General features: G+C 37.4%; 1 protein-coding gene across 19 annotated transcripts in view; it reads left to right on the plus strand.

The window, feature by feature from the left end:
* PLEKHA6 (pleckstrin homology domain containing A6) overlaps positions 1 to 12,989 on the plus strand; it is a 129,924-nt gene that overhangs the window by 71,887 nt on the left and 45,048 nt on the right. For 5 of the 19 annotated variants that reach the window (XM_072137558.1, XM_072137569.1, XM_072137561.1 and 2 more), the window contains exons 1-6: positions 4,429 to 4,556; positions 7,225 to 7,296; positions 7,377 to 7,485; positions 8,494 to 8,595; positions 10,862 to 10,934; positions 11,518 to 11,618. In XM_072137558.1, coding sequence (XP_071993659.1) covers positions 4,525 to 4,556; positions 7,225 to 7,296; positions 7,377 to 7,485; positions 8,494 to 8,595; positions 10,862 to 10,934; positions 11,518 to 11,618 — 489 coding nt within the window. In that variant the 5' untranslated portion in view covers positions 4,429 to 4,524. Of the gene's footprint in view, positions 1 to 3,529; positions 3,734 to 4,426; positions 4,557 to 5,976; positions 6,153 to 7,224; positions 7,297 to 7,376; positions 7,486 to 8,493; positions 8,596 to 10,861; positions 10,935 to 11,517; positions 11,619 to 11,655; positions 12,258 to 12,989 lie in introns of those variants that run through there. The other 14 variants (XM_072137555.1, XM_072137560.1, XM_072137573.1 and 11 more) reach the window with 7 other exon arrangements.

A 12,989-nucleotide genomic window follows, 5' to 3' on the forward strand; every position in this document is an offset into this window, starting at 1 on the left:
TTTTAATGCTACAACTTTACAACCTTTTGATCACTTTTTATTGAAGTTTTGATATTTTTCAAAATGGGAAAAAGTGCATTTTGGGCACTATTTTCTGCTACGGGGTTAAAAGCACTAAAAAAAGTATATTTTTGCATTAAAACATGCAAATCGCACATTTTGCATTAAAACATGCAAATCGCACATTGTAATGAAGGGGTTAAAACGAGACAGCCTTGGGTCTTCGGAAGACGATGACGTCACTGGGAACGATGGTAGCAATATGCAGCAAAGACTTACCGGCTTACTCCAGGCACCCGCACCCGACGGCGCGTCGGGAAGGGGTTAATCTGTCCACAACAGAATTCTGTCATACTTTGCACTAAAAAACTGCGTGCCCCACATTTAAAAAGTGTTTTAGACAGTTTTCTGACTCCCCTACGACCAGCTCTACAAAAGGGGTGTGACCTATGAAAAGGGGACGTGGCCTAGCGCCAGAAAGGTCCGTGCGCCAAAAATACTGCTAACCCAACAGTCTTATGCTAGGACAGATTTATCATCCAGCATCTGACACTTATTTGAATCTTGTGCAGAATAATACTGTCTAGTCTAACTGTGCACTGTCTAACCTTACCACTTTGTTTATAAATCTGCCCCAATGATTCCATCATTCTCCAATATTCTGGGACATGATAGAAAATGCTTATTGGCTAATGATTAACTGTAGTAAAATCACATCTGCCATATGTATATTTTAGTAGTACTTTATACATTTAGGTGTTTTGTTCTTACAGAATGTTATAGCAAATATATCAGAATGAGGATAATAACTCAACAAATCCTTGTCTTGCTGTCTGTTTCCTTCTAGCCCAGCTTCATTATTATTATTATTATTAATTTATAGAGCACAATTTATACCAGCTGTCCATCCTGTAGTGGGTTCACATATATTAACACAAGAACAAACAAATGCAAATACAAAATGCAAAAATACATAGATCTGGAACTAGGGAAGGATTTTGAATAGCCTACCAAATTTATGATTTTGCTATCTTACCTAAGGTACTTTAGAGGAGAAATAGGAGTAATGAAAGTATGGGACTACAAAATTGTACTGTTATGGTAGTCCTGCTACTGCCTGTTACCATGGAAATGCATAGCTTGTTTTGGAGCTGAAAAAGCAAAACATTATGAAGGTTTTAATAAAAACAGGTTGCAAAGTTGTGATTTTTTACAAAATTTTTAGTTGCGAAGATTTATATGGCCTTTAATCACTAGGGTTAGCTTAAAGTAGCTTTCCATCGGTGTTTGTAACAGCTGCTCAATGCTGTCATCATAACCACATGAGAGTTGAGGATTCCTTGAGTCTGCATGGACATGTTTGTTTATATGTCCCCATCTAATCCCAGCAATAAATGTGCTTTGTTTAACCTCATGACCCCCCTGCTGTTTTTACCTTAGTGATAAGATAAGAACATATACAGGGAGAACAGAATGTGTCTGGCAGGCTGTCCCCATGTGTGTTCTGTCAAGTTACCTTTGTCATTTACTTTATTGACTAAAACAATGATGAAAGAAAACAAAGACGACTTGAGTTGTTACATTTATACAAATATACCGTAACATTTTATCAAATTACCTCATATGAATTGATGGTTAAAAGCTATTCAGGTAGAATATGATGTTCATTTCCTCCCTTAAAAGAAAATAATCATGTGCAGAATTCATCCATACCCAATAAAATCATTATTTTTAAAGGGTTTAAACATTTTATAGCAATAACAACCTTTCCAGCTCTAGGCAGTGAGTGAGAAATTACTGTCCATGTGCGTGGACAGGCTGAACAGCCGAAAAGCACTGCAGGGACGCGCTGGGAGGTAGGACCTCAGAGGCTACAGGAGCGTGGTATAGCCTTAGCCCTGGCGCTTGCCTGTGCTACTCCACACCCCAGTAGCCTCTGAGGTTCATTATGATACACAAATGATAAAGGTTTTATTGAGTTAGTTGGGGGGAAAATATCAGTTAAATACAGTGTAGGGCTTAGAAGCAACAAAGGAATCTTCCATCAGGAATAAATGTTAGGCTGCATTCAGACAAATGCATTTCCGCACGGCTAAGGCTGGGGGGGGCATACCTGCGCCACGATGGAGAGGAGGAGTGGTGACCCCTCCCCTCTTCATAGAGATGCATGGCATACGGGCCGTAACATGGGGAAAGATAAGACATGACCTATCATTTTCCAGTATACAGAGCACAATACGTTCGTGTGAATGCAACTTTAGTGTATTCTTGATGGTATGTTTCCTTTAAATGCAGGATTTACAAACCTCAAAAAGTAAATATAGACTGATTCAAGAGAAATGCTTAGTTATTGAATAGATGGATGTATATATTTAGAATAAATGCATGAATAGATTATAGATGTTACATATTTATACAAGAGATTGTTAGATAGGCTTGACAAAGGTGGTAGACTTTGAAATGTTGCAATACTTCTAATAGACTTTACCTTTAATTGAGACTTGGATCCATGTAATGCTGCCTGTGTTTTTACATTTGGAGACTCTCCCAGGACCTGTGGGCACTGCAGCCCTCTTTCTTAAGAGCCACCACCCTGTGCTGTACTTTGTACTTTCTATCTGTTATATAGGTAGATAGATAGAGGCAGATAGTAGAGAAATAAAATTGACAGGCACTTTTGACATAGACTCTACATATGGTAGATAGTGGATAAATAAGAGATACTTGTGGTTGAAGCAGGTTTTTTTCTTGTGACTAAGAATTCTGTGGTAGGTAAAAGGTTAAACTGTTTCTTTACTCCTCCACCTCTAAATTGTAGTAGTCTTTAAGTCACTTCTATGGATATTGAGGGGCTACAGATCCATGTATTGTGTGTCTGGAGGGGGATGAACATTCCTGGAGCTATTATTAACTCCAGATGTTTCTTCTCTCAGACTCTGGAATCCGGGGAAACACCTTATCTGCTGCAGCTTGTTCCAAAAAATACACTTAGGCTGGTCCTGATGTGAGTGCAACCCGGACAAAAGAGGAGGGGAAATGCAGTGTAGAATAAAGGACTTTGTATGGGCAGAATCTACTGAAATACAAAGAAACACATGACTAGGCTGTAGTCTGTATCAGTTTTCACTGGTTCATTATACAGTGGGTAGGGAAACTATGACCAAGGGATATTTTAGTTTTTCTTGTTTAATAAATTAGCAAAAATATCTACATTTCTGTTTTTTTCTGTTGATGTAGGGTGCATAGTGTACATTAATGATAAAAAGAAGAACTGTTTTTAATCTTATCAATTGGCTGCAATTAAATAACGAGTCAAAAAATGTAAAGGGGTCTAAATACTTTCCGTACCCACTATATATTATTCTGAACGTTTTGCTGCACATTTAGAAGTTTTTATAAGCTCAACTAACTTGTTCATGAGTTTATTTCACATGGTCATGGGTGCTACATATATTCTAGAAAATGCATTACAGATAGAAGCTTTCAGAAATCTATAGATAGAAATGTATGTTTACACCAGTCCTCCATATAGAAGAGACTGTTGCCTATTTAAGCTGTTTGTGCTGAGCATAGCCTGATCCATGATATGTGAGGTTATAGTTTAAGGGATTTTCTTGTTTTAGAACATGATTTTAGATGAAGACGTTAATTGAGGATATCCTAAGACAACCCTCTAATGAAAAGATTAAGGTCACAGGAGCCTCAAAATGTGAAGGAAAACCACCCCCTGCTGGTAAGCCGCTGGCTACACGTGTTATCCAGTTAGATTTATCAGACTGATGAATGGAAATTGTCTGAAAAGCCTGCAGTTGTTTCTTCTTGATAACACTAGGCTGAAATGATGCCAGATGTGTGATGTATGACACTTATTATGAGCTTAATGTAAACTACGTTATTTTTATCCAGCCACAGCATTTGATTTCTGGTGTGTGTGTAATGAAAAGTTACACTATTTTCTAATATACTTTCTGTATCACTTAGTCACTGCTTTCTCGAACTCTGCTTGCTTTTTAGTTTACTGTTGATATAACGCTCGTTATAGCACACAGCTCTGATTGTTCTCTGTGATACTTATGAGCCGTGTACCTGTGAGACATCACATGACCATGGACCGTTTTTTATCCACAAGAAGTAAACAATGATGCTTCCTGTTGAATGATAACAAGCAGAGAGCTAGAAAACAGTGAGTAATTGATATAGAAAAGTATATTGGAAAATTGTATAACTTTTCATTATACAAACAATATCAATTATTTGCTGAAAGGTGACAATCCCTTGGTTTGGCTGCATGCATTTTTTACTGCAAAGTAATGTGGCACATGGTAGCCTGGTATCACTCTGATGCTTAAAACCAAAGCTTATTTTACCTTTCACCTATTATCTGCTTATCCCCTACATCAAGTGACCTGCCCTCCTCCTATTTATCCCTTGCTGTGTCTTCTTATGTCCATGGCACAAGTATGTGTCTTCTTCCCATCTCCAGCCTTTTCTTCATCTCCTCTAAAGGCTTGAGTTAGCTAGACCATGCTTAAGTTTCGGGTCAACAGTAGGGACAGGTATGTACCATCTCCGCTTTTAACTATTTCCATGCATATCCAACACATTCGACCGACTGTAATGATTTCTGTGGCATTGCAGTATTTATACAAAGAGAAAGTGTTAAGAGTCATTTTTAGGGTTTGAAGTTATAGTTTTCTTCAGGAGAGTAATAAATGTATATGATACATATAGGTTCAAGCATTCTTGTTCTCATCTGAGGAGGTGCAACACTGGCATGACAAGTAGGCCACATCAGCCAGGTGTCTTCTTTTCATTCCTAGCTTTGAATTGAAAGTCACTCATAGATCGGGAACAAAGCAGTCAGGAAATATGAACAACAGAAATAGAAAACTGTGAATGGACAGTTCATGCTTTTTGTTAAATATATTTAGTCAACCGCTTGCTGCAAGAACCTGCTCACTAGTGACATGGAAAGGTGATGACATGACAGCGTGTCCACAAAGCTCACAAATCCTGTTATTCTCTATCATATGCAGATTATGCAAAGACTTTCAACCACAATTATACAGTGAACACTGAGTTAAACAATCCAGGGATCAGCCTTAGTTGCATCATGATGACAGCTTTAATGATATATAATATACGGATGTTCTGTGTATTTATCTGATGTTGGATGTCTTCATTATAGGGGAAATATATGCACATTACTTATCATGTTTAGTGTTGGTAGAAACAGGATTAATGATTCATCCTAGGCGCTGTTTTCATTTGTGACATTCCTGCAATTAGAATTTTAATGAAGCTGAGTGCATGTAATCCAGTCACTTAGAAGAGCCGGGAGATTACCAGCAAGTGAATGGCAACATTGTGATACCACAAAAATATAGTATGCAATAAGAGATATTTTGGGTCTTATAAAAGTGGAATGGGGGAAAGCTATGTATGGTGTTAGGTTAGGTATTATGGTATATCATAATAATACAAATATGTATAGTGCCATCAGATTCTGTAGCACTCTACAAATCGTGGGATACATATACAAACAAAATAAGAGATTACTAATAACACTGTCAGATGAATAAACAAGGCCTCTGGATTAAATCAATCATTATTAAAAGGAACCTGAGGAAATTGATGTAAATAATATTCTAGGAAAGATTTTAACACCCTTTTTTCATTGTAGTCTATAGGAGAGTGAAAATCTGCATCAAATCCACATCTAAACCACAACATCATGTGGATAGATAGTGGATTTTTGCTTGAACTGACGTCCGACCGGCTTAAAAAAAAGTGAAAAAAATGCATGCAGAAAAACTCATGTAAATCCACCTCCACTAAACATGACACAAATCTGCATAAAAATCTGTACAAAAACCGTGCATATTTGACGTGGATTTACATGCAAATTTTCTTATTCATAGATCAAGGCACCATGAACCCTGAGGTGCGGTGTAGAGACACATGCGCCTGTGCCAGGTCACCTTTGAACTGACACAGGCAGACACGTCATATGCCACATGTGCCGGATCTAAAATCTAAAAGCTCCAGTGCTCCGCTGCAGAAAGCAAAAGTGGAGAGCCGTCTCACTGACCTGCTTCACACTGACTGGGGGAGCCTGCCATGATTTTAACAACCAGCTTGCACGAGTCGAGGTGAACCGATTGGAACCCACCCCTGGGAATAAATCTACTCTAATGGTAGAAACAAAATTAAATAGTGCAAAGGAAAGGATAAATCTGTACTCTGTGATGAATAGCCTTAGGTATATGGGTTACTACCATTCTCTTGTAATGAACCCTGCTTTCTTAGGTGTTTTTATTTCTGTGTTTATTTCTTTTATTTAACTGATTATTTATTGAAAAATGTTTAAAACATGTTATGAACATAAAACATCAGGCTCATGTCATTATATATACAGATACTAAGCCAATCATAACCTATAAACTACAAATTACATTACGCTGCTTTGTCAGTCATGTGTAACAATAGTTTACAGTAAATACAGTAAAGAAAATCTACATGCATTATGAACCAAACATGCCTGGAGAATCCTGTAGCTACACTGATGCAGAATCATATCTTGTTTAATCCCTGAGTTGAATGGATTTGCTGAAAAAACTATTATAAAATTCAGGACATTACACACCAGCTTTATGAACAGCCAAGACAGGACTAATCAACCTGAGCTGGATGACTCATAGACAGCAGCTGGGGGATGGTGCAGAAATTGATTATTCTGCCTGGCAGGGAGAACAGTGATTGCATCATCCTCGGGAGCTGTGCATAACTAATGTGAAATTAAAATCTCCCAGGCACAGAAGTGATAGAGCTTCATTATTATAATTTAATAATTGTTTTTTCAGAAGGGCCACTCGGGCACAGGGATTAAACAAGATTCTGCATTAGTGTAGCTACAACATTCTCAAGGTATATTTAGTTCATAATGCAGGAAATCAAATAGTAGGTTTCCTTTAATAAAACCAATGGGTCTCACAGTTACTCATAGCAATAATAGATGCCTGAGGCCATAAGCCCGTTACCCTTAATAATATCCAACATAGACACATAGTACAAACATAAATAGGAAAAATACAAGGAGTATTCCCTATAGTAGGAGGGCTACTTAACCATCCCTCTGAAGTAATAGTGTATCCCAATATGAATCCCACAGAGCCCAAACGTGTTGTGTCTTTTTTAACACCATTTATTTTTTAATTTTTTTAGCCGCAATGCTCAGATTGCCACTCTTCTGCACCCAGTGACTGGACTGATCCCAAAGAAAACTGGGCGACTCAGGTGAGTTTGGAATATATTTTATAGGTCTCTCCATGACTGATTTAGTGTTACAAACCTAATTTTCTCTATCATGGTGGCAGGTTTGAGATGAGCTCAGAAGCAGGAGGAAAGCGCATTACTAACCAAGCCAGCGAAAATACCACATTCAACATGGTTTCTGACACCACTCAAGAGGGCCCCAGCATAAAGGTGAGATCATTGTATTCAGAGAATATTAGAAAATCATACAAAGCTGCAGACAACACAAAAGATTGGGCTACAAATACAAGAAGGGGTATGAGAGTAGTGTGTTTAATATCCATTATACCATAGCCATAGTGCACTAACTCAAATGAATCCCTTTCTATTGGTTAATCAAATCATACAATTGGCTTTTTAGAACTATACAAATACAAGCAAAACACTATTCCAATTTAGCCAAAAATTACATGGAATCTTTATTGCATAATTAATTCAAATACGATATAAAATCACAAATTCGACAGGGGGGACAAAGAACGGTCAATGAGGATATCACATGGTAACATCAAAAACATGAAAGACATGGAGAAGCAGAGTATACAATGATCTGAAGTCATATAGCATAATTCATAAACCATATCTCTGATAGTGAATTGTTTTGTGCAAAAATTTGCAATAAGGTGTATCAAATGCTAACAGTATCAGCCCGGGGTATCATTACATCCCTATTGGCACATAAAGTGCTCAGTGCATGTGCAAATGATGCAATGTTAACATACCCATAGTTGTGTTGTGCCTCCCGTCTGCCATTGATATATTTTTTCATTGCTAAATGCTCACATCCACATTCTAAAGACTAATTATGCATCATAATTTTTAATATTTACAATGAATAGCCAAAAAATATATTAAAAAACATATTAAAGGAGACAGTTAATCCAGTAAAATAGATACAGAAAAAAGCCCTGAAACTGCATAATATCCACCAGTAGATGGCAGTGCATGGTCAAGGAAAAAGACTCTATGTAAGTATAATAAAGCTGAATAAAACTTAATAAATACATATAAATATATGACAGATGAGAAAAGAATATATATATAAAAGACTATATGATATTCACAGCATAAATTATACAATAGGCAAAGAGTAAGCCCTTTAAAACTGAGAAATATTTTGCATTGAACTTCTATATTGATCATTAAAAAGAGTGACACAGTGTATTTCATTTTATAAAGTCACGACCCTCCAAGAAAGGAATTGCTTTCGGCAAACGCTCCAACTCCATGAAGAGGAACCCCAATGCAGAAGTCACAAAGACCGGCTGGTTATATAAACAGGTGTGTAAATGTTGTGTTACAAACAATAAAAATGCATTAAAAAATGTATGTATAATGAATTATTGAGAAACTAGAAAAAATATATAAATCTCTTAAAGCTTGGAGGGTTTGTATCACAAATGTTGTACCGTTATCTTAAAAAAAAATCTACCATCAAAACAAGCATAGTCAACCACTTATTCATAAATACAGGCACAATGACTGTGGTAATCTTCTTATATTTGTTATAGCCTCAACCTTTAAAATTATGCTAATGAGCCTGAGGGAATACCCTACCCTCTCTGTTTACAGGCGATTATTCTGTCTCACCCTTGCTCCTGCTCACGCAATAATAGTGCAACGAGCACTTCCTGCTGACTATGCCACAGTATAACAAACCAATAAATAAGGCCACTCGGTTTGATAACTCTAGAAACTGGTCAGGAAAAGTGTGGGCTGGTGCGGGCTTTTTATCTGCAGCTAGGGTAATATGTGGGTACTGTCCTTGTCAGGATGGGAGTTAATATATGGTGGATGCTAGGTTCAGTTGCACAAACTGTGGTGTGCAGTTTACAGCTACCGGTGTTGGATTATACCTGCTGAATATAGCCCCACTATCCTCACAGCACCATAAGCGGTAACATCCATCCATTTTGTTTAAATAGGTTGCATGTTGCACTATATGGGTCTACTATACCTACCGCATATTGACTAATAAATAGATGTTTGTTTGTGATAGCAATAAAAGTTATGTTTTATTGTGTTATCTTGCTGCTCACAATATTTCCTGCACACTGCACAGGGAGGGTGAGACCATGTAAGAGCCTGTGAAGCCAGATCACAGAGAGGTTAGGGTAGCCCTTCTGGCTTGCTAGCATAATTTTATAAGTTGATTTAAGAAAGAAGGAGGTCATGAATAACAAGTATAAGAAGATTACCAGAGTCATGGTGCCTGGATCTATGAGTAAGTGTTAAGTGAGTAAGTTTATCCATGCTTAATTTAGAGTTTAGATTTACTTTAAAGGGAACCTGTCACCAGGAGACCCATTTTTAGCACTCCCACAGTCCCTACAGAGCATAGTACATACACTGCCAAAGTGTTTTTGTATAAAAAATTGGTTTTACAGAAAAAAAGATATGTTATATTGTACCTTTCATTAGCATCTGTTGTTTGACTAGGCAGTTGCCTAATGGGAGGGGCTGGAAAGGAGCAGGGTGGCTCAGGGTGCTGAGACTTTCTCTTCGGCTAGGCTTTTCTCCTGTGAAAGCCCAATATGATCAGTTAAAAGAAACTAGAGGAAGCTGAGAGACTGATGGAAAGCAGCCTTTGATTTCAACCACCAGGAAGATAAAGGACATTTCTATAAGTCATTATTCCCTGGGGAGTGCAGAAAAGACAGTAAATACATAAATTACAAATTTTACTTGATGAAGGGCAATTCCGCAAGAAATGGAAATTGGAATAATGCCTTGAACCATTTTTGACTAAAGTCATTTGGAATGGAAGTCTGCAAGCACTGTTCTAGCAGTGTTTATTTGTGGTGGTATTGCGGTCATTTCCTTAATATTTTTGCATGTAACACTATTTTAAATAGGGTGAGATCTGTTTACATGCCCTAAAATAAGAGCAGCCTGAAGCTGCAGACCTACTGACTACACTGGTTGTAGGACAGTTCTTTATACTATAGAAACAGAAACAAGAGTGAGGGAGATTGCACAAAGGAAGTACACGCAGGGGATAATGAGTCATATAGGAAACTTCCATCAAGTGTGAATGCTCTGGATGCTTCCACTTTCTCTGTTGCAGAAATAACCAAAAAATTTATATTTGTTTAATAATAACCTTTACTATCCACGATACAAGTATTTAGGGAGAATTTAGGAATAAAGGCTATCATGGAATAAGCTTTGGCTTCAGGAAAATATGTATTGGGTATAGTTAATTTCATTTCCCTATCCCTGTATATAATATCCCTATAATACCTATAATATCCCTTCTGCATCACATAGACACTTAGCAGAACAAGCTTGTTCAGCCAACAACTATTAAAGGAGCGCACCTTTAGGCGAGATGCACTCAAATAAGCTGATTCTAACCCATGAAAAACATCACATTACCTCACTATTGCATTTTTTTTTTTTTAAAAACTGTTCTTCTTCTATATATACAAGTTTATATTACATTGCTTCTGCTTAATATGCACCAGTTTTTTTAATCTGATGTACAAATGCATCAATGCAATTGATGATTTTTTCCCTAACTTTTTGGTTGTCCACATCTCTGCAGGCCAGTTCTGGAGTAAAGCAGTGGAACAAGCGCTGGTTTGTCCTTGTTGATCGTTGCCTCTTCTATTACAAAGGTAAAGCGAAAATGTCTAAATCCCAGTACCAGGTTATTATTTTCATTTTTAAGACACCCACTGCCAGAACAGATGGTTTGAGGATCTTTGCTCCCATCTGCCTACCGGATCCCAATTCACCTGTGCTTAGCCAGGGAACAGGTGGAGTCTAAATAATTTATCAGCGCCCTATTGTGTTATGTGTGCATGTGAAAAGCCTCCCACACATTATTATCACTGGCAGGCAAACACGTACTAGGATTAACTCTATGGGGAAGATATTTACTGTGGCCCGGTCAAAGAAAACAGCATCAGTGTTGGAAAAAAACTTGGCAGAGAAAGAGTTACACGTGCATGACTAAAATTTTGTCACAATATGTCCCCCTCCTACTGTTTTACAGTCCATCTCTCTTTAGTAGGTTTTTCCCCTGCATATTGTTTTTCCGCAGGTGTTTTTGTGCCTTTTTGTGTTTCTTCCACATTCTGGTTCTATATGTTACATGTACACACTGCTGCTCTGTCCTCCTCCGGCATCACCCTCTTTATTTCACTTCTCCTCACTTGCCTCTTTCTTTCAAGATTCTTTTTGTTTTCTTAAATTCAGATGAAAAAGAAGAGGGGATTTTGGGAAGCATTCCCCTGCTAAGCTTTCGCATCGCCCCTGTTCAACCATCAGATAATATCAGTCGGAAACACACCTTTAAGGTTAGTAGGATTGCAGAATTATTTTAAATATCCTAAATTAACTGCATTTGATTTTATAATAGAGAATATAGTTCTAAAATGTTCACACAACTACATTTTTCCAGATTGCCTAAATAGGGGGTTATCTGTAAAACACAGGTGAATCGATTAAAAATTGATATCATCCAATACTTATGACTCTGTTGAAGAATTGCTCTTTCTTAGGGCAAATACTTACTGATGACAGTGACATGTTGAAAAAGAAAATGCAATTTTAAAGCTAAAAAACTAAGGAGTACTTTATAAACTTTGTAATAGTTATTTTGCTATTTGCTGTAAAATATCCTTTCTCATATTTCTGGGGCTTTGTATTCTAAATCCAACAAGAATTTTTGGATCATTATTTTAATTGTTCTGGATAATTTTGGACTCTTTAAACATGAAGCTGTCTTTAGTATATTTTATTCCTAAGAGATCCATTTTTTTTATTTTGTGTCATATAAATCGTTCAGTTCATTTGAGCCACATATGGGGGTTTCTGCTAGCCCCCAGTGTATGCTGCCTCTCTCACCTGTTCTGTCTTCCCTCCTGTGCTGGTGAGAGGATTCCATGGAACGTACCCCCGCCAAGAGCCTGTCCCCTGCAGAGTCGCTGTGCTAGGTAGTAAGTCCTGCTGTACCTGCTGCATGCTCACATTATCCACTCCCTGCTTGGCAGAGGCCAAGCATGCATGTTGCATAAGCACTGGTTTCTCATATAAACACATGCATGCAGCCACTTTCAGTGTAAGTTGTGCCATGTGCTTGAGGATGGCTGGGAAAATCAGATGCCCTTTCAAAGATCTTTACTGTGCATTGTGAATTCATGCATGGGGATCCATATTTCAACATCTGGCAACGTTAATAAGTATTTGGTGAACTAGAAACAAAAATGATGTACATCAGTATCATTACTTCTTCTTACTTAAAGCAGGTGTCCAATCTTATGTAAGTAAAACAGAATCAATTCATGCAACTTTCTAAAATAACTTTGTATTTCAGTTTTTTCACCATTTCGATGATCTTTTCTTGCTATCATTGAATGAAAACATTATTTTCATACTTGCAAGATTAAAAAAATCCACCCTGGCCTATTGCTGCTAACATAACTATTTTGATGCTAAGGCTGTGCATACGTTTGCTGGAATTGTGCAGAATGCCTGTAGCTGAGGCTGTAACTAATTTTAGATGGTTTGTCTCTGCCACTGGTTTCAGCCTCGATATCCCAGCATCAGGGGGCAATATTAAACATTTCTTATCCTCAATTCTGAACCAAAAATTTACTCCAATAATGAATATTCAAAACCTACAGCAATAATCATTTTCCACTGAATCCGTCTTTTTTCATACAGTA

The sequence above is a fragment of the Engystomops pustulosus genome, chromosome 2 (genome assembly GCF_040894005.1).
Source record: "Engystomops pustulosus chromosome 2, aEngPut4.maternal, whole genome shotgun sequence".
Lineage (NCBI taxonomy): Eukaryota > Metazoa > Chordata > Amphibia > Anura > Leptodactylidae > Engystomops > Engystomops pustulosus.